This window comes from Dermacentor variabilis, chromosome 2 (genome assembly GCF_050947875.1).
Source record: "Dermacentor variabilis isolate Ectoservices chromosome 2, ASM5094787v1, whole genome shotgun sequence".
Classification (NCBI taxonomy): domain Eukaryota; kingdom Metazoa; phylum Arthropoda; class Arachnida; order Ixodida; family Ixodidae; genus Dermacentor; species Dermacentor variabilis.
In genome coordinates, this window is record NC_134569.1 from 51,075,242 (window position 1) to 51,094,449 (window position 19,208).

The 19,208-nt window shown below is 48.9% G+C and overlaps 1 protein-coding gene across 3 annotated transcripts in view; it reads left to right on the top strand.

The window, feature by feature from the left end:
* The window catches only part of Elk (Eag-like K[+] channel), a 376,128-nt gene that overhangs the window by 344,229 nt on the left and 12,691 nt on the right, over positions 1-19,208 (top strand). For all 3 annotated transcript variants that reach the window (XM_075680464.1, XM_075680463.1, XM_075680462.1), the window contains 4 exons: positions 5,976-6,136; positions 14,539-14,746; positions 16,283-16,465; positions 18,076-18,525. In XM_075680464.1, the coding sequence (XP_075536579.1) occupies positions 5,976-6,136; positions 14,539-14,746; positions 16,283-16,465; positions 18,076-18,525 (1,002 nt within the window). The remainder of the gene's footprint in view (positions 1-5,975; positions 6,137-14,538; positions 14,747-16,282; positions 16,466-18,075; positions 18,526-19,208) is intronic.

The window sequence follows — 19,208 nt, forward strand, 5'->3', positions numbered from 1 at the left end:
TTTGCCTGCTTGCTTACTTGCTTGCTTGCTTGTTTTTAACGGGTTGCAATGGCTAGCACCATGACTATAGCACTGCAAAAGAACAGTCGCATGGAATGCCGTCTTGACGCGCTTTCGAGGCGGCGTCTGATCTATTTCATACTGCGCGGTCACCGCGCTGTTACGCCGGTGAAAGTGTTATGTCATCGCTGATAAGACGAATACCCCGCGGCATCGCAATAACAGAGTGAGTATTGCGCGGGATGAAGCGAACCCAGCGCGCTTACGCTAGGCGACGTCTCGGTTAATATGCGCCAGAAAGTTGCTCTGTGAGTTTACCGCCTATAGACTACCGGGAGTGAACAGCACGCTGGCGCCGGTCAGCTAGTCGCGAACGACTCAGTAGGTGCGCTTTTTAATAACCTTTTAATAACATTTCAATAACTTTTTAATAACGCTTTCTTTAACTCAGTAGGTGCGTTTTAATCAGTAGGTGCGTTGCCCAATGATCTCCAATCGTTACCTTCTATAATGCACTGCCTATTTTACTGAGCTCGACCGGCCACAAGCTTGGCTAGGTGGGTAGGGCGTTCTGCTGGTGATCACGAGGTCGAGGGCTTGATTCCTAACTACAATGGCCCTATTCCTATGGTGCAGGAATTAGAAAAATGTTGACGCGCGTCAAAGAACCCCATGTTGTCAATGTTTCCCCATAGCACTCCCCTACGGCGCTTCCCAGCGCTTCTGCAGCGTCGTTTGGCGGACGTCATACATCATTAAGCGAGCAAGCGATCAGTCAGTTCGATTGGTTGATGGCCCTTGACCTCTCGAGCCAGGGCTGGGGCTACAACAGGTGCCGTAACAAGAGGAAAGGGGAATAATTTTAACGTGCGCCTAAATTTAAGCGCACGAGCCCGTACTCGCATTCCGGGCTCAATCCAAACGCGGCCACCGCCGTAGCAGCAGCAGTAGCGAGTCGAACCCGCGACTTCGTGCCAGGCAGTGCACAGAGCCGTGGCCGCCGATTGGCGGCGGCCGGTGCGCGCTGCACAGTTCTCCGCGGTCAGGCAGTGTCCATAGGGCCATGTCGGCCAAGGCCACGGCTGATGGAGCGACCGGAGCCCCAGGAGAGGAATGGGGCGAGACGCGACGTCGGAGACGACGAGCCCGCAAGCGACGTCGGCAGGCGGCAACCAGTCACGCACCCTCGGCGCGTTTCCCGTTTCCTTTCCGCGAGAAAGGAGAGACGGCCTCCCCCTCGGCCACTCCCGCGTAGTAATGCGCGCGGCCGTCACCGCCGACTCCCCAGAGGTGCTCGGCCGCCTCGTCGCCAACCACCACCGTTGTCGGCCAGTGGATCAAGGCTGCGCATCTATGGCTTGGCTGTACATTTTATTTGTTTCTTTCCTCCTTCAAGCCTGTATCTGCCTTCCGGAGAGGCTGGGAGTACGTATATTAATCGTGTTAGCGTGCTCCCTAACAGCTACTCTTTGAGTGTTCTTCAAGAAGCTGCGTGCCATTTTTGCGTAAGAGGGCTGTTCTTGGTTGATTTTGTTTATCCACAGTTTTGGCCTGTCATTGCTTCCTTGCTTACGGAACTTCTCGGCTTCGATAGCGCCCTTGAACGTTGCCTTGCCACGTGTACTGAAGCGGACCTGTCGTCCTCCTCCTACTACCATCAGCCTCAATCTCCATTATTTCTTGTCTTTTCCTGTCGGGTGACTGAATCAACTTCGCCTTTCAGCCCTTGGTCGATATCCCCCTGGTCTAGGCAGCGCTCCTAGCACGTGGCCATTCCCACGCCTTTATATATATATATATATATATATATATATATATATATATATATATATAACGTCACTCCGCCTAAGATTAACTTTCAGCTTTCAGACCTCTTCGTATACGTTGCTTAGGCGCCTTTTATCAGGTTAGATAGAACTTACTCGAGTCGCTCGGTGCTTTTCGGAGTATAATGTGGACAATTTATAAAATCGTAGGGGATTTGGGGGGATGTATGCGACTTTTAGCACCTACATAGTTTCTGCGTTTTCTTCCCGCCCTCAATAATGTGTTCTGATCATCATCATTCTCGTCATAGGCGGCGAACAGCTGCTGGTGCAACTTCTTTCATCCTATTGATAATTTACGATTACCCTGTGTACTCTGGCCCGATGGCTCTGTGTGCGAGAGCCGCACGTTTAAGGCGGCACGCCGAGTTTCTAAGTACGAACAAGAAACACTGAGTATTGGCACTCGAATACAACAAGGACAGCACCGACTTGACGTTTCTAATCGACGTCGTATAGTAGCTGCTTTCCAGCTCAAATATGGCTGCGGTGAAAAGAGCTCACGAAAACACTACTATATGAAAATCACGTAGTACTTTATAGACCATCTGTTCACTACTTGTGACTACCCCTGTCCACCAAGGTGGATATGCGCTATACAAAAACAAAATGTGCAGCTCTCATCATCATCTTCGCCATGCCACCGTTCTTAATGTTCCTATCCTTCTTCTGTCCCTCCCGAAAGCCCTTCCCAAGCGTAGAGTATCATGCTAGAGACAAGTCAGTCAGAGATCCCTCTATATTTGTCTGTCTGTCCCTCTGTCTGTCTGTCCCTCTGTCTGTCTGTCCCTCTGTCCCTCTGTCCCTTTGTCCCTCTGTCCTTTTGTCTGTCTGTGCCTTTGTCTGTCTGTCCCTCTGTCTGTGCGTCTGTCTGTTTTTCCCTCTGTCCCTCCCGAAAGCCCTTCCCAAGCGTCTGTCTGTCTGATCTCGCTCGCTGTGGACAGGGAGGAGGATGAAGAAAGTCAGCCGGACGAGAGTTCAAGACGCCCTGTGAATTTCAGTGCGTGCGACACTGGCACCAGTACATCTGTCATCCAGCCATTGTGAGAGTGCGCCAGACTCCGCTCTCAGGCATAAGCACAAAGGTCGCGGAACTACCTCACTGGAGGCACGGACTACGTCACCCCCATCATGCCGACGCCCTGCGGACTATAAACGCTCTGTAGGAGTTTATGCGCGAGGTCCGCTTGACCCGGCAGTCAATGAGTGACGTTTCTTTTTTCTATGACCGTCACTAATAGACTTATTACCCTCCTTAGGCAACTGAGTGACACTTTTGATTAATGCTCATTGCCTGTCGTTCTCCGACTTTCACTGTAATGACAGCTTGGCGCAATGTTTTTTCTTTATGATTGCACTTACTCACGCTAGGTGAGGCATATAAGTAATGCCTCTTTCATAAAGGTACTGCAACTCGCCTAAATTATAAATTTTACTGTCATTTGAAGTGCAGCAGTACCAATATGTTTACCCGCTGCTTTCCTTCTATGCCAAAGTTTAACGGCCGAAACAGTGTCTCACTGCACAAATGCGCTTTATTTACTTTGTCAATAAACAAACCACCCGGTAACAATGCGCAATAAGCGAAACCGCGCATTATGTATGGCACACGCCCAAAGACACGTACTCAGCAACGTGTCGGCTAATGCACTTTCTGGCATTCTTCTGCACTCCGTTGTTCCTTTGGTACTAGTGTTCGGCCCTTTTGTTCTCAGTAAATGTTTCGTGCGACTCTGTCCCCGACGCGGTGACGACATAGCGGGCTTAATATTGCATTAAAGCGCGCTCTCCGCGCGCGATCATTTACTCTGCTCATCCGGCCGCGCGTATGCATATTACAACGGGAGCCATTCCATCGGAGAAGTCATCAGGTTACATTATCATCCCCACGCAGAAAGCAACGCGTTTTAGCTATGTGTGGCGACAGGAACAACGTTGACCCGGAGGCATGAATAATCGCAATGGAGGGAGCACTAAGAGCCGACCCCCAAAAGCAGCATGTGTCGCGCTAAACTGGGCACATTCGAGGTCGCATCTTGCGCAACCCATGGGCCCTTGTCGCTCCTGCCTCTCTGTGCTATAGTTTTGGTATAGCCGTAACACTGCTCTTGTAGCATGGTAAGGTCGCGCGAGAGCGCCACTCATTTTAGCGTTGTAGCTCTTATGGGCTCACTACCTTGGTTGTTTTGACATCCGCCGGTGTCGTCGCTGGAATGGCCAAGTCCCTTCTTGCGTTACATTAAAAAATTGCAAAGGAAGAAAATGCTTTTGGTGCCGTGAGGTTTCGAACGTAGGATCGACGGGTTGGCAGTCCAGGATTCTACCCTTCGGCCATTCTTTTTATTATTATTATTATTATTATTATTATTATTATTATTATTATTATTATTATTATTATTATTATTATTATTATTATTATTATTATTATTATTATTATTATTATTATTATTATTATTATTATTATTATTATTATTATTATTATTATTATTATACTGCCTCAGCCGCCTTACCGATGCTGCAGAACAGGAAACTACTGATCCTGGAGAGCGCGATCCCGCCAGCAGCTGCCAAGACCTGTCTGCTGAATAGAGCTGGCGTCCGCGCTTTCTTCGTGTTCTAGCACGTCGCCTTCCCGATTCCTGAGGCGGTCCTAAATTATATTTTCTTCTTCTCTATGCAAAGACAGAATAGCAAGAATGTCATGTACGGGTGACGCAGACATTTATGGAATGACAGTGGCTGAGCGCGTGTGCTTCGTCTTCATTGGTCTTCTTCGAGCGCTCGGCTTCTTCTCATGTTAACTGGATGGCGCTGACGTCGCCTTGGTTGCTTGAAGAATAGCGGGAGGCCTATTGATTGGGGGGGGGGGGGGGGGGGACAGTGCAAATATAAATTTTAGAAAGAACGAATGAGTCCATCAGTAAGAAAGCTAAATGGTTGTTTTAGTAGACACTAGTGGCTAAGTCTGCGTACAGTAACAGGAGGAACAAGAGCCGAGTCTTTCCACTCCACCCCCGCGAGGCGAAACTTCCACAAACGAATATGACTCACACTTCCTTCACTTCTTGAAAATCGATTGCTCACTCCCACATGCCGAATGTTTGCTCCAACAAACACCGCACCAAACAGGTGCCGAATTCACGTAACTCGTCGTTCGCAAGTGCCCTTTACCATCGGCCGGTCGCCTTCGCTAATCGTATGTGCAACATCATGATTGACTGGAATTTTCTTTTACGAACAATTTGAGCGTAAGACGTTTTTGTGAACACCGGCCCAAGGAATACGCGTAAAGCGTATTCCTTTCCTTGGTTACTACGTTTAAAGAAACACACTCAGAAACCTTGTTCTTACGAACACAATAGTCCGTCTTGTGCAGACTGCCTTCGCTCACGATATTGAATAAAACTAATAAAAGATAATAATAATTAACTAAAAATTTAAATAAATAAAAATTACGTAATTAAAATTAATAAAAAGCGACTCCGGGTATCAGGATGAGCAAGAGTCTGACTGTAAGAACTGCTACAGCCTAATAACTGATTTGTGAATACAGGCTCACAGTACCAACAGGTTTTCGTTGGATAGGAACAGCTCGGGTTGGTAGCTGTGACAGACGATCGTGATCGGGTGGATGGCATTTTTTTTTATGCCCACGTAAATTGTGCCATCTTTTGCATGCTACGTTCCCTAAAGCCAGGATGTTTTTACAGGAACAACCTTCAAAAAAATTGTCGTCGAGTTTGTCACTTCGAGTTCTCTCCATGATTAGTCACCCCAAGTACACAGGAAATTCATTACACGGTGTATTATTGCAGCAGATACCCGTCTTCCCGAACATCGCATACGTTCTACTGTAGCTTCTCTATTGCAAGAACTACGTACTTCTTACTCATGTGACGGATCGCACGGCGTGGTTCATCGATCGTTATTCTGGAGAGTTTACTCATTACCTCTGCTAAGTGAGCAAGTGTGTGATCCGGTCGTAGTACGCGAGATGTAAAGAAGGTGCCAGCTGGCACCAGAGTAAAGCGGAGACATAAAAATGTCAGGATAAATGTCCAGGAAAGATAACGTTCTGAATGCAAACATGTCGTCTGTCGGCGCCGTGCTCGAGTGTCTACCTCATCGTTGCCTTCTTTTGGCGCGCAGACATCGGCCTCAACTTCCGCACGACCTTCGTGAACAAGAAGGGCGAGGTGGTGGCCAAGCCCAAGTCGGTGGCCCTCAATTACCTGCGCGGCTGGTTCATCGTCGACCTGCTGGCCGCGCTGCCCTTCGACTTGCTCAACGCCGCCGGACTGTACAACAGGGTGAGCGAGCGCGAACGGAACGAACGAGCCATGCGTCTGCAAAAGCGTTGAAAATCATCATCATCCGCGCGGGGCGTCTCCCGAACGCCGTCGCATCTTTCATGCGGCCCAGAGTGATAGCGCCGCCGAATGAGACGTGTGTGACGCAGGCCGTCGCAGCCATTAGTACGCTCCACCTCACCAACCACGTGGCGTGCAGTGATTGCTAGCTATAGGGCTCGTCTCAGCCAATCGGTAACTAGAACCGGTGACACGTTCTGAGAAAGGAGGAGGAGGGAGGCGTATTGGTGTGCAGTCCTGTCACGGCTGCTGATTTACAAGTTCACAGCTACTGATTTACTCTTTTCACATTTTTATTAATTCTGCGATAGATACTCGAAATGTACTAATATTGTCGCCTCTGCAGAAAAACAACAGCAAAATCTACTGTTTAGAAATGCTCTACTCATTCTACTACTTTCTACGAAATCAACTTCTTTTTCAATAGATAGTTGTAGAGCGCGATCAAATTTCACTGCGCACAAGCAACGAGCGAGACGTAATATCTTTTTTCTATATTGTGCTTAAGCATAGTCTGAGACTTACTGAACCCGTCAGATTTCTGGTAGCAGAAGTCATCGGAGGCCCTTCCGAAACTTATTGAAAGGGTGTAACAAGGCGTCTTTTTTAATACTTATGTTGTTTGAGATGTTCTGCTCACCGTGTGACACCGTGTGACCACGCACTGCGGCAAAAAATTTTGGAGGTCGCTGTATTGTGTTACTGCTTCGCGTTACACGTTGTAGAAATAGCAATAAACACAGTATCCGTGCTAGCAGAAACGTCTTTTAACGTGCCTCTTTAGCCAGCATGAAGAATATATACCGATTTCTCAACAAAGTATCTACTGCTATTTTTATGACCTGCGGCTTTCTCTTTCATTTTTTTTTCTTACTTCAGACAGCAGTTATGTACTTAGAAACGGTCTGAACATCCGTTCGTCCGTTCACAAAAATCCTCACGTGTGCCGCAGGGCCAGGATTCTCGACGGCAGAGGCGAGACTGTTGGAAACGGGGGGATTTCCTGGGATGCGCAGTAGCCGAAAGTGGGAGAGGACAGCGACATCGTTAGTGTGAGGTAGCGAAAAGTATCCTGGGAGCAGATGGGTGCTCCTCGAAAACTAAGCCAAAAAAAAAAACAGTGTGCAGTCTCAGACGCTAGAAAAGAAACGGAAGTCGGGCGAACAAGAAACTGGGCTGAACGTGTCCGTCTGGATAAATTTCTTACGAACTGCAGAAGTACTCCCAGCTTGGAGAGGGGAGATACTTTCCAATACTGGCGGCTGACTACAACGGTATAATCTGCATGCTTAATGTGATTCTCACGCTGCTTTTCGCAGTAATTGAGTTAAGACACACAAATGAGCCACGGAAGACCGGTGTTTCCACTCTTTCTTTTTTTATCGTCACGTGTCGGCTGAAATTGTGCTGTACATATAAAAACCCAAAAGGTCAACCAATAGCCGCCACCGCTGTTTTTCTTGTTCCCGGTTAACGTCTGGCACCCAAAATGACGAAACTGCTTAGACCTTTCTGCGCCAGTTGGTGTCGCAGAATTTACGCGCCATGCCCTTTCATTGTGGCTCAGGTATCATAAACACGCCCGTGTATGCGTCAAAAAGAAAACACAGTCAACCAAGCTCCAAAAATGTTCTTTTTCTTCCGCACGGTATACCACGCAGCCGTCGCAACGAACTGCTTCGAGAAAACCTGGATGTTTTGGCAGCGTCGCGCCCCCCGACATGTTCGTACACAGCAGCCAGAAATAGCGAGCACAACGATAGCAACTTTATCATATCCCGCTAGTAACTTCCGACTTTGGGGGCTGTCCAGCGGAAAGACGAAAGACAAAAAAAAAAGTAAAGCAGTGGGTCACGACAGCGGGTCATTAGCCCAAGGTCCAGCGATGAAAAGATGCCCGAAGCAAAAGCAAACAGCGAGAAATCCAGCCAGTAAGCAGACATCTTGCCGGCTCGGAGGAAAGAAAGGAAGAAGACTGGGAGAGGAAAGGAGATTCCAGCAACGACCAAAATGGCGCCGAAGCTGTCGCCATCGGTGCAGAAGACAAGAACAGCCGGCACGGCGCCGAACACCGCGGCTCGGAGCAGAGCGGCTTGGGTGCCGTGAATCGCTGCGCAGCCGGTGGACTTACACGAAGCGTACGACGGGCGGAAATTGAGGCGAGGGCGTCGCTCGGGGTTCGAGACGTGCGGGCCTCGGCAATCTCGCCCGGACGTGTCTCGAGTGCGCGCTTGAGCGACCGGGACGATGCGAGCAATGCCGATGACGCCGCTCGCTCGTTCGGGCGACCGGGCAATGCAAGGGCAGCACCGAGTTGGACAGCGGGCACGGATGAGCGTAGAGCCGGAGAGAGGCTCTGCCGTAGCAGGCGGAATACGCGTACTACAATCCTTCCCCTTGATCGGTGCCCTCTCATCCCTTGCCCGAAACTGCGCTTGCTATTTTACTACAGCAGCAAGTTGCGCCCGCTGTGGTTCACTGGGTGTGTCAGAAAACACACAAACACACGCACACGTTGCGGACCAGTCCTTCTGGATAAAATGGGAGCTCCCTTTGAGAAGCTACAAGAGAAGCACCTTCCACGTGCATGCCAGCAACACTAGCTGTTTCCAGAAAGGTCAGCTATAGCCCCCAAGCAAGCTTCAAGTCTTGTTCTTTCACTCCGATGAGAGGCTGGTTTGCTTAAGGCTTGTTGCCTAATCCGGTGACAATACAAATAGTGTTCAGGGGGAGGGATTGCCAGCTGAACCCAACCGCTAAATTCATGTTTCACCGCCTCCACCACCGCCACGCCACCACCACTGCTTCTGATTCGGCCGCCGAAAATTTCGAAGCGAACCGAGTGCTATTAAGATGAAGACGAACAAATACTGCGTGAGTAATTGAGAGTGTTAATGTCTGCGCACGCACTAGTAAAGGAAGAAATGGTGAGAACTGATACAAAAATCTAAGTTTTCCAAAATTACCAGAGCGTGGCCATGGAACACAATAATTTATTTAGGCATCTTATAGAAAGTCAGTAGGCTAGCTTTTGAAGTCTTTAGAATTTCAGAGTGTTTTTACAGACCCTGACCTATAGCTGCTTACTTACTGTCGATTAATGTCTACCCGCTTTCTCAATACAGCCCGTTCGAAAGCCCGCGGAGCTCGACAGACTAAAGTAAACACATGTTGACAACTTTTGTCTATGGACAGTATGTAGGCTTTATATGGCGAAAAGGACGAGTCCGCAACAGAAAAAGCTAAGTGGTTTTCGAGAAGTCTATAGACCACCAGTAGACTGTCTATACTCTTTTTTCGAAGTAATATGCGCATTTGCCTCGAAAGGTGGGAGTGCACAGATGGATCGCGGTAGTGGACCACATCGCGGCGCCGTGAGCTTGAAAATTCCAGCGATCGGCCACGAGGTGAAGCAAGCGCACTGTGCCTGCCACGGCGGGTGGTGGTGGATTGCGCATAGCGTCCTGTGACGCCCCTACTCGCAGCGCACGCCACGCGCACGCCCTGTTCCCGATCGAGCTCGCTTTTCGGGTGCACGAATGCGCCAAAACCTCGGATGCTTTGCCTTGCAAATTAGCACTCTCTCTATACGCATGACATTATAGCGAAGGAACGGCTTGCGAGCGGCGGCATTATGTGCGATAAACAAGCGAAGTCCTAATAGAAACTCAGGTGCGTTCGGCAAACGGGTGCAGATCTGTGGCGGATGAAATTCCGGAAGAAAAAAAAAACGTGCGAACAGACAAGCCAGGAAAAGAGGTTTCTCCACTTTGAAAAAAAAAAGGAGGGGGGGAGGAGAGGATTACAAAGGCTAAATCCACTGTGAGGCTACGAAGCGAGAGAGAAAAAACGAAAAATAAAGGTGGAAAGAGATAAGGAGGGGCGGGTCGACCGAATAAACAATTCGAGGCGCGGTACTTCCAATACTTCGTCCAAACTGGGAGCCCAAAAATAACAATACGGGTCTCAGAAGTGAGGAGAAATACGGCAACCTCGCAAACAGAGAAAATAGCGCACCGTGAAAAATCAAGAAAAGAGGAGAAGCGAAGGAATAAGGTAGCTGTAAGTGAAAACGAAAGGAAGCATTGCAAAATTCCAGTACCGCGGGTGCCTTCCAACAGCACCGGGCTTGTTTGTCGCGCAAGCGAGCTCGCGAGCCAACACAGCACAGCGCGAACGCGTTATAACGAAGCGTCGCGAACGAGGCACAACTCGCGGAGGAAGAAAAAAAAATGGAATAAATGCTGCCCTCTCGGCGAACCGAAGGTGGTTAGAAAGAACAGCGGCAGCAAAAGGGGCCTGTTTACCCGAAGAATAAGGGCGCAAAAATAAAGAAAATGCACTGCCGCGAACGCATTGAATTTCGCGCACGTTTCCGAGAGCCTTCTTCTGCCGCCCCATATAGCCTTTCCTCCCTTCTAAGCTACACACGCAGTGCGCGCTTCTTCCAGGTAAGCAAGTGTAATGTGCCAACCTAGTTCTCGTTTTGCGTAATTCGATTACCCATCACCTTGCGAAACACGTCGCCCTGCTGGTTTATCACTGCCTCTAACATAGCGGGCGCAACGCAACACACTCGGTGGTATACGCATGCGCGCGCATGCAAAAACTGAGCACATGCGAGTGCACGCGTGCAAGCACGCACAAACACGAGCACAGGCAAAAAACCCAGAAGACACGCACACGGCCACGCGCCCAAGACAACTCCCGACGAGGGCTGGAGATCGAACTAAACGGCGTTGCGTACGACCGAGAAAGAGAAGCCATGGCGGTGTGTACAGCGTATAAGAAGAAAACGATACAAATAAGGGTTGGAGCGGAGGAAAAGGGAGCCATTTTCTTCGTAACACTATATATATAGACCTTGCATCTTGCGGAACGTGAAGAGGCTGCTGCCAACTGCCCAGTTTGGTGTCCCTATTAGGCAGGAACCTCCTCCCCAGTCACCCCCGTCTCTCGGCGACGCGACATCCCGTATCCGCATTGCCACAGCTAGCTGCGTTTGCACGGCGTGCCAGCGAACGAGTGTCAGAGAACAGACAGTGCGACCGGTAATGAACGTGGTCGGCGCGTTCCTTTCACCTGTATTCTCCGCGGCGGCTTTCTATAGAAATAATCCCGGGTTTGTTTTGCGTCGAGTGACGATAGTTGTTCGATGAGCCGGTGTGTTTTCGCTCGTTTCTTGAACCGCCTTTTCTCTCTCTCTCTCTCTTTGCTCACCCACTAAAGCCAGCAGCGCTGCGCTAGTCGTACCTGATACCGAGAAAGCAGAATGGGCAAACACGGGGCCACGGTCCACTAGGCACGAAACGGCCGCTTCTCCGCTGGGAGCGTTCCGCCCAGTGGGCCGACGACGTCCATGTCACACGGTCACTCGAAGGGGGGGGCTTAGCGGTTGGGAACCGCGCTTTGCCGCTTCATCTCACGTCTCATAGAGCGACAGAGGGCTGAAAGAACAAAAAAAAAACGCCAGTGCCGCTGCTCTGGTGAGACTGGCTCTGTAAACACGCCTGTCAATCCCAGCTCCAGGCGATAGTTCGCTTAACGGCGAGCGTACGGTCCATCTGCAAAAGCGGTGGTTTGGACAGGATCCGCGCTCTGCTGCGGAATGGATAACGAGAAAGAAAGAAAGAACGGAGCATGAGCGATGAAAGAAAGAAAGAAAGAAAGAAAGAGCAGCAATCTTTAACTTAGAGTTGGATTCTAATTACGGCAATGTCCACTTGAAGCGCAGCAAGCCCGCAGCATAAGTTAAACGTGTGTGCTCGGAACACTTACTTTCTAAAAAAGAAAAACCTGTGTCTATATATAGCAAGAAGGCAAGAGATCAGTGCCAACTTCGTCTCTTTTGTTCACTAAGTTTCTCGGTCCTTAATTCTGCTTTCAGAAACCCCTACCGCTGTTGCTGTCATTCACGGCAGCTTATGCCAGCGCGCAGAGCGCAGCACTCAGACATGTTACGTCTTATAACATCTCTCGGTGAGGTCGCAGCAGATCAAAGCTTTGCGTTCAAGAAAACCTACTCCTCGCAGTGGTTTGTGAATGATTTAGCTATCGGTGGGTGCGTCAGAGATTGTCGGCCACTGCCTCTTTCGCGCCATGACGAAATATACGGACAAAGGCTTGCAATGGGACCATGGCAATGTCGTGTAACTCTTATCATTAAAAAACGTAAGGGGAGTCAAAGAAACACCAAAATTATGCTTCCACTCTTTGCAACACTAAACGGACTGGGAAACAATGGGCAAGGTGTCCTTGTACTGTGCGCCAAATACGTGTTTGCTACAGGCTTTCGCAAAATCGACGTGTCATAATCTTTTTACTCTCGTATCACGCACGTTGAGACAAAATAAATGCGACTGCGCGATTTGTGGTGGGTTCTGTAACTGGAACTCCTTGCAAAACCTCTCAGTAACGACGGCTACTGCATGAAATAAACCCGCGCAGAAAATAAAGCGACGCACCAACCGGAACAGGGGGCAGTTAGAAACGCCTCTCGCGAGCACTTGTCCACAGGACACGCGTTCGTTCTGTGCAGTTATCTGCTTCTTGTGCTCTGTCGTGGCCAGCGCATCTAAACATTTATCTAAACATCACGATCCTTCTCGCCAAGCAAGTAACCTTACGAACACTTTCCACTCGCGTCTTAGTTCCCTTAGAGTCCCTTTAACTTTTCGTTGTTGTTGTTCTTCCATTCTTGTCACCGGCGCCACCCAATGCGCGCGGGCTTCTTTGTCCGTGTGTTCGGGTCACGCACTTTAAAGAAAAGCTATAGGATTGAGATGAAATCGCTCATCTCTCATGCTCAGCTTTAGCTATGCATGTGTTTTCCAAGTAGATTATGTCAACCGCGAGAGGAACACTTCAACGGGAGCGACGTGCTGTTGAAATCACCGCAAACCCGTGTTCCATCGCATCAATCCAAGTGAGAATAGCGAATCCAAACATAAAGGCTACAGTCTGTGCAAGAACAAAATTCTTACGGCACCGAAGGAACGGATTACGCGGATTTCGCCGTTTTTTTTTTTTTCGCATTTCCCAAGACGACTTTCCTTAATTGAACTCAACCTTTCTTCCCGCTTCGTCACACTTTTTTTTTCTTTTCTGGCCATGCGGGACCATTACGTATTTAGCGGGCAAATGTATAATGCGCAGTTGAAGCACTTTCGATTGAGTCTCCGGCGTTCGTTGCTGTCTCTTCGCAAGCAACTGGTAGGAAGTGTTAAAAAATGTACAAGTGTCACAACATCCTATAAACGAGTCTGATGCTAGCAGCCTGTGCAAACGGCGGCTCTATAATTAGTTCGAGTCGCTCTCGGAGTTTAAGCTGCGTGTCTTGGCGCAATTGGTGCCTCTCTCACGCTGAGCACTTTCTATTCTCGAGCTTAATCGAGAGGAGGTCGCCCTGTGACGAGGCTTAAGCAAAGCAGCCAACGGTGTCTTTGTTGTGCGGATCGTTAGCGATTAGAACCCCGACGGTATATACGATAATGGGGAATTACGTCCCGCCATGCCCCAACGATTCAGGAGGTGGGTGTGTGTGTGTGTGTGTGTGGGGGGGGGGGGGGGGTCACTTAACTGAAGGTTGCAGAAAGATAACGATCGACGAAGCTATGGTAGTTTTTTGGAAGGTAGCTTACCTGCGTTGTGTCTGATTATCCCAGGCGAATGGAATAAGTAAATTATCTTGTTTCTTTTTGCAGAGCGTTTGATGTGGAGACATTAAGGTTTTGTATGTCTCAGTTTTGTAGCAAGGGAAAGAAAAAGTGCTATGAAAGACGAAATGATGGGTGCATGCATTGTGACCATTGCAGAGACATACAGAACTGAAGGGTTTACAAACCAACCGACCAATCGGTTGTTTCACTAGTATGCAACAGCTTTTTTCTCTTGGTTTTAAATGTTCACCGCTCCAGCGAATGGCTCTTGTGTAGGTGTTCTGCAATGATACAGTGCATTATAAACACAGACACAATAGAGCCTTTTCGATATGGCAATAGTTTTCCCTGGCGAAAAATTTGTCGATCACTCACCAGATACATTAATTAAATTTAAGAAGTACGCTTATAAACTTGGAATATTTAAACTATCTCTTCAATGCATTTGAACAAGGCAGTCGTTCCATCGTAGCCTCAAACGTCCTGCAGTCAGACGGTGCTCGAGCATGTCATCTCGCTCCCCTGCTCGATTATTAATGAACTTCAGAATATGTAGCGCCCGAGTGTCCGCAATTAGCCACTTTCACGTGCTGTCACTTTCGTAGAGTGCTGACCAACAAGCTGCGCGCCCGCATCACACAGATGCGTTAATCGAGTACTCGTTGTCTCGGCTTCTCTCTGCAGGACAACCAGATGTACCTGCACCTACTGAAACTGACGCGGCTGCTGCGACTTGCGCGGCTGCTGCAGAAGATGGACCGATACTCGCAGTACAGCGTGGTGGTCCTCACACTGCTCATGCTCATGTTCACACTGGTCTCGCACTGGCTCGCATGCATATGGTTTGTCATCGCCGTCCAGGAGATGGAGTCATACCCAAACAACAACATCAGTGAGTACCGCTGTTGCACGTCATCATTGCCGCATTTCCATCGTCTCCAATATAATGATTGCTGTAGTCACAAAACATAGAAAAAAGATAAATCCCTTCCTGGGCACGTTCTTTCATGGTGTTAGATTTATCTCTGGTGTTACAGTGATATCTCTCAATAGGATAGCACAGCTGCATTGAGCACGCGTTGTGCAGGGGTCAAGACACTTATCTGAACGCGCTCCTGATGGCCAGAGCAGCTGCCAGAGCGTTAGGGTATTCAACAGTGCGAGGGGAGACATCTGGTTAATGTCGCCAGAGTAGCCCGTATAACACCCCTCCTGCGTTCTAGACAAGTGTCTTGACCTCCGTTCCCCACATGCTCTCGACAGCAAGCGGGTATATTAACTCTACATCTCAGTTCAGAACAAGAACACGCAACGGATGCCATGCGCAGTACCATGCTTACGCTCCCTCGTGATTCTCGAATTATTGACTCTGATTTACCATGATTTGACATGCTTGATTGAATAATTTGCCGCCATTTACTACAGCCAAGCTTTTTCGTGAAGGGCTTTCGAAACCGACAGCTTCGTGCCAAAGGTACAGTGAGCTGGGGTTGCACCATCCCGTGCTCTGATATTTTCTTACCGCAATACTGGGATCGGCAATCGGTTATATAAGGCAGCTCAGCAGCGAAATTCTACCTGAAGCCTGTCACAGTTTGAGAATGCCGAATATAGCACTGTCTTGCACTGCCTCACGCAATGCACAGATATCACACGTAATGTTATACCCAAAGTGCCGTAAAAGAAACAACACTTTTCGCCACGAACTGGCCAAAACAAGCAGCGCGGGTGATTATCACAAAGAGTCAGCAACTTAGTTTCAACTTCTAGTTGAGTACAATATCGTTCATGCAGTAAATTTTGCTGCAATTTCTCGCAACAATGTACCCTGTGATGCCGCAGAGCCAACTTTCAGATAAATAAGAAAATACCCTGTAAATTAAGAAGAAAATAAATATTAAAACACTCTGCACTTACGCTCATAATTTAGAACAATTATTATGGGTCTCTAGCTCGTGCAAGGTTGGAGCTCGTCGAGACACTTCGCGCATTGCCGTTTCTCCCATACTTACGCTGCATTCCTCGGTGCAAACCTTCAAATCTGCGTGAAAGTGTGATCTCTCTCTCTCTCTCCTCTCTCTCTCTTCATCCCCATACCCCCTTCCCCCAGTGCAGGGTAGCAAACTTTACGTGCGTCTGGTTAACCTCCCTGCCTTTCCTGTCTTCCTATTGCTCTCTCTCTCTCTCTCTTCTCTACACAAGCGCGCTCCCTTCACCACAGGACGCGCAACCATTGCACTCCTGTTTCAGTGTGACAAACCAGATACGCAAACTTGCTTATTCTCTCCGCCTTTGTTTCCTCTGTCTCTCCTCCACACTCTCATTTATTACCGGCATTGTGCTTTTGGAATAGCAGGCAGCGAGGAATTATAGCCAAAGGAAACCGATATTTCCGCCGCGACTCAATCGCTTCTCACGGCTGACGCAGGTTGGTTGAACCAGCTTTCCATGAAGTTGCAATACGACGTGCTGCGACCCCTCGACATGGCCGCCACGTACATCACGGCGCTCTACTTCACCACCAGCTCGCTCACCAGTGTGGGCTTCGGGAACGTAGCGGCCAACACAAACGCCGAGAAGGTGTTCTCCATCCTGACCATGCTCATAGGAGGTGAGTGCATTCACGACCCGTTGCGCTTAGAGAAACGAACAGTGGTTGTGTCACGGAGGAGACGAGTCCATTTAGACGTGTATTCCTGTCTTCTCTTTTTTTTATTCTTTCTGAGCTGTGTCATATATACGCAAATATTCCCTTTTATTTTCTGCGCACATCGCGCCTAGCGTGAACATATCTGTTTAGATGCTTACCAACGATTTTACTTGCATTTTTTTTTCTTGACTTGAGTAAGTTTAGTTAAAATTTTAAGAAAGCGAACACTCAGAAGAGACAAAGCCGCAGCTCGCTTTGCTGCAACCGCCCACCGATTGGTGTAGTCTGACCCTAAATATCGGCACTGCTTTTGAATCATTGCTCAAAAAAAAGAAAAGAAGAGCTGCGCTTAAACAGATACAGAGAAGGACGCATAGCAAGAAGAATGTCTAGACATGAAGATTTTCACGAAGTATGTGTTTACGCACTGCAGCTTGACTGAAAGAGTTGCAACAAGTAAATCTTTCTTTTTTTTATCTTTCACGAAGGCGAAACGTCTGGTCCTATGTTCAGCTGCACTTACATAAGCCGGTGTGAACCCATGCATGCAAAGACGAGTGTATGTAGCATGATACACGACATTTGAAAAACTCGCCACACAACTGGGCTCACAGAAAGAACGCTGTGCAACCTAGCTGGTTTTCTAGTTATTTGAGCGGAAACAGCGCAATAAATTGCTCAATTCATGAACCAACCACTCCAGAGGCGTACGCTTCTGCAGTTCATTTCTAGTTATGGTATGTAAACTGTCGATAAAGCTGATTCTCGCGTGAATGCATACGTGGCATAAACGATACTGGTGGGGTGCAAACGAACAAGAATAAGTACAGCAAGGGTGTTGCGCGTTCAGGCAAACGTAGGTGCATAATCTCACGCTTCTCTCGGCGGTCACTATCGCATTCGAATTCGAAGTCCAGTTAGCATCCCTGCCACTTTTTTACAGCGACGCTGTTAAGGGCTACTTTCCCCACTATCGTGTCCGCGTGTAGAAAAAAATCCCGAAGGTAGTGCAATGCCGGGCCGAACCGCGGCGTAGGTGACGCAGGCATTAAGCACTCCCCATACTTGGGCCGATCCAGAAGGTAATGTAATACCGTGCCGACCCGCGACGGAGGTGAAGCAGGCGTTAAGCACTCCCCATACGATGGCCGATCCCGAAGGTAGTGCAGTGCCGGGCCGACCCGCGACAGACGTGCAGTTCGCCATTAAGGGGCCCACACACACAGCTTCGCTGGTCACCCTTCTTCACAGAGTGGAAGGGCACTGAGTTCTTTTTTAACCTCTCGCTCTCTCTTCACCCACCGCAAACGAGCTGCGAAACTTAGCACGAAACATATCAGTGCTGCAGCAATATTTAATTAAAACTAAAGAGGTTGACGTAGCTACAGTTCTGGCATGCTGTGACATGTTAGCTTCGTGATGTACATGTGAAACAGAGAGCAATGCGCGGCCTTTATAGCCATCGCGAAAAAAGCACCAGAGGTATTCGAAGTTCGTTTCGGTACACCGAATGTGTGAAGAGCACGAGAAACGAAAAGCCAACATGTCTTGCTTTCTCCCAAACGCCGCAGCGCTGATGCACGCCGTGGTGTTTGGGAACGTGACGGCCATCATCCAGCGCATGTACGCGCGGCGGTCGCTGTACCAGACCAAGCTGCGGGACCTGAAGGACTTCTTCCGGCTCCATCAGCTCCCCAAGCAGCTGCGGCAGCGCATGATGGACTTCTTCCAGACCACCTGGTCGCTCAACAACGGCATCGACCCGAGCGACGTACTCCGCGAATTCCCCGACGAGCTGCTCGGCGACGTGTCCATGCACCTGCACAAGGAGATCCTCTCGCTGCCCATCTTCGAGCCGGCGCCGCAGGGGTGCCTCAAGCTCCTCTCGCGACACGTGCGCAGCAACTTCTGCGCACCCGGCGAGTACCTGGTGCACAAGGGTGACGCCCTCTCCTACATACACCTCGTCTGCAACGGTTCCATGGAGGTGCTCCAAGAGAGCATGGTCGTCGCCATCTTAGGTACGTTCTGCCAGGATATCTCGAAGAAGAGTAGTGAGTTATATTAGTAAACTACGCTTCTACAATAGCAATATCTTGAAGGGACACGGAAGAGGAATAGTAAATTAAGTTAGTAAATTACAACTTCTGCAATAGCAAAACATCCGCGATTGGACAGAAAACTTGGTAAGCCAGACGCAGAAACGAAGGACGAGTGGCGAAGTTCCCGCGCCAGTTCGTCGTGACGTCGCAGATTTTGGCGCAGTTTACTCGGGTATATTTAATTCTCTTCCGGCTTGGAAGCACTACACTGCATTCAAAATGGAACCAAAGACTCAACCTAGCATTTCTTTTATTACGTTTCCGGTGCAAGAACGGCTCAAGTACGAGAAAATATTGTCCGTTGTAGTGACGGGTTTAAGAAACAGACAGCACCCCCACCCTGAATACTACAACTGTGAGTTAAGAAAGCTAACGCTTTATTGGGTGAACTTGCGTGCAGAAAAACAAGTGACGCTAAATGCACAACCACAGCGGCAAGCAGTGCCGTCGATCGTCAAAATTTGCAAGATCTCTGGGTCAAACGTGTCTGCTGTGTATACAAGAATCATCGCATGTTGCAGCGTAATCGCTGATGCTCAACTGAATAAGTTACAGAATACAGAACGCTGTTAGCGACGCGCATGCAATCTTGTTAGACAAGG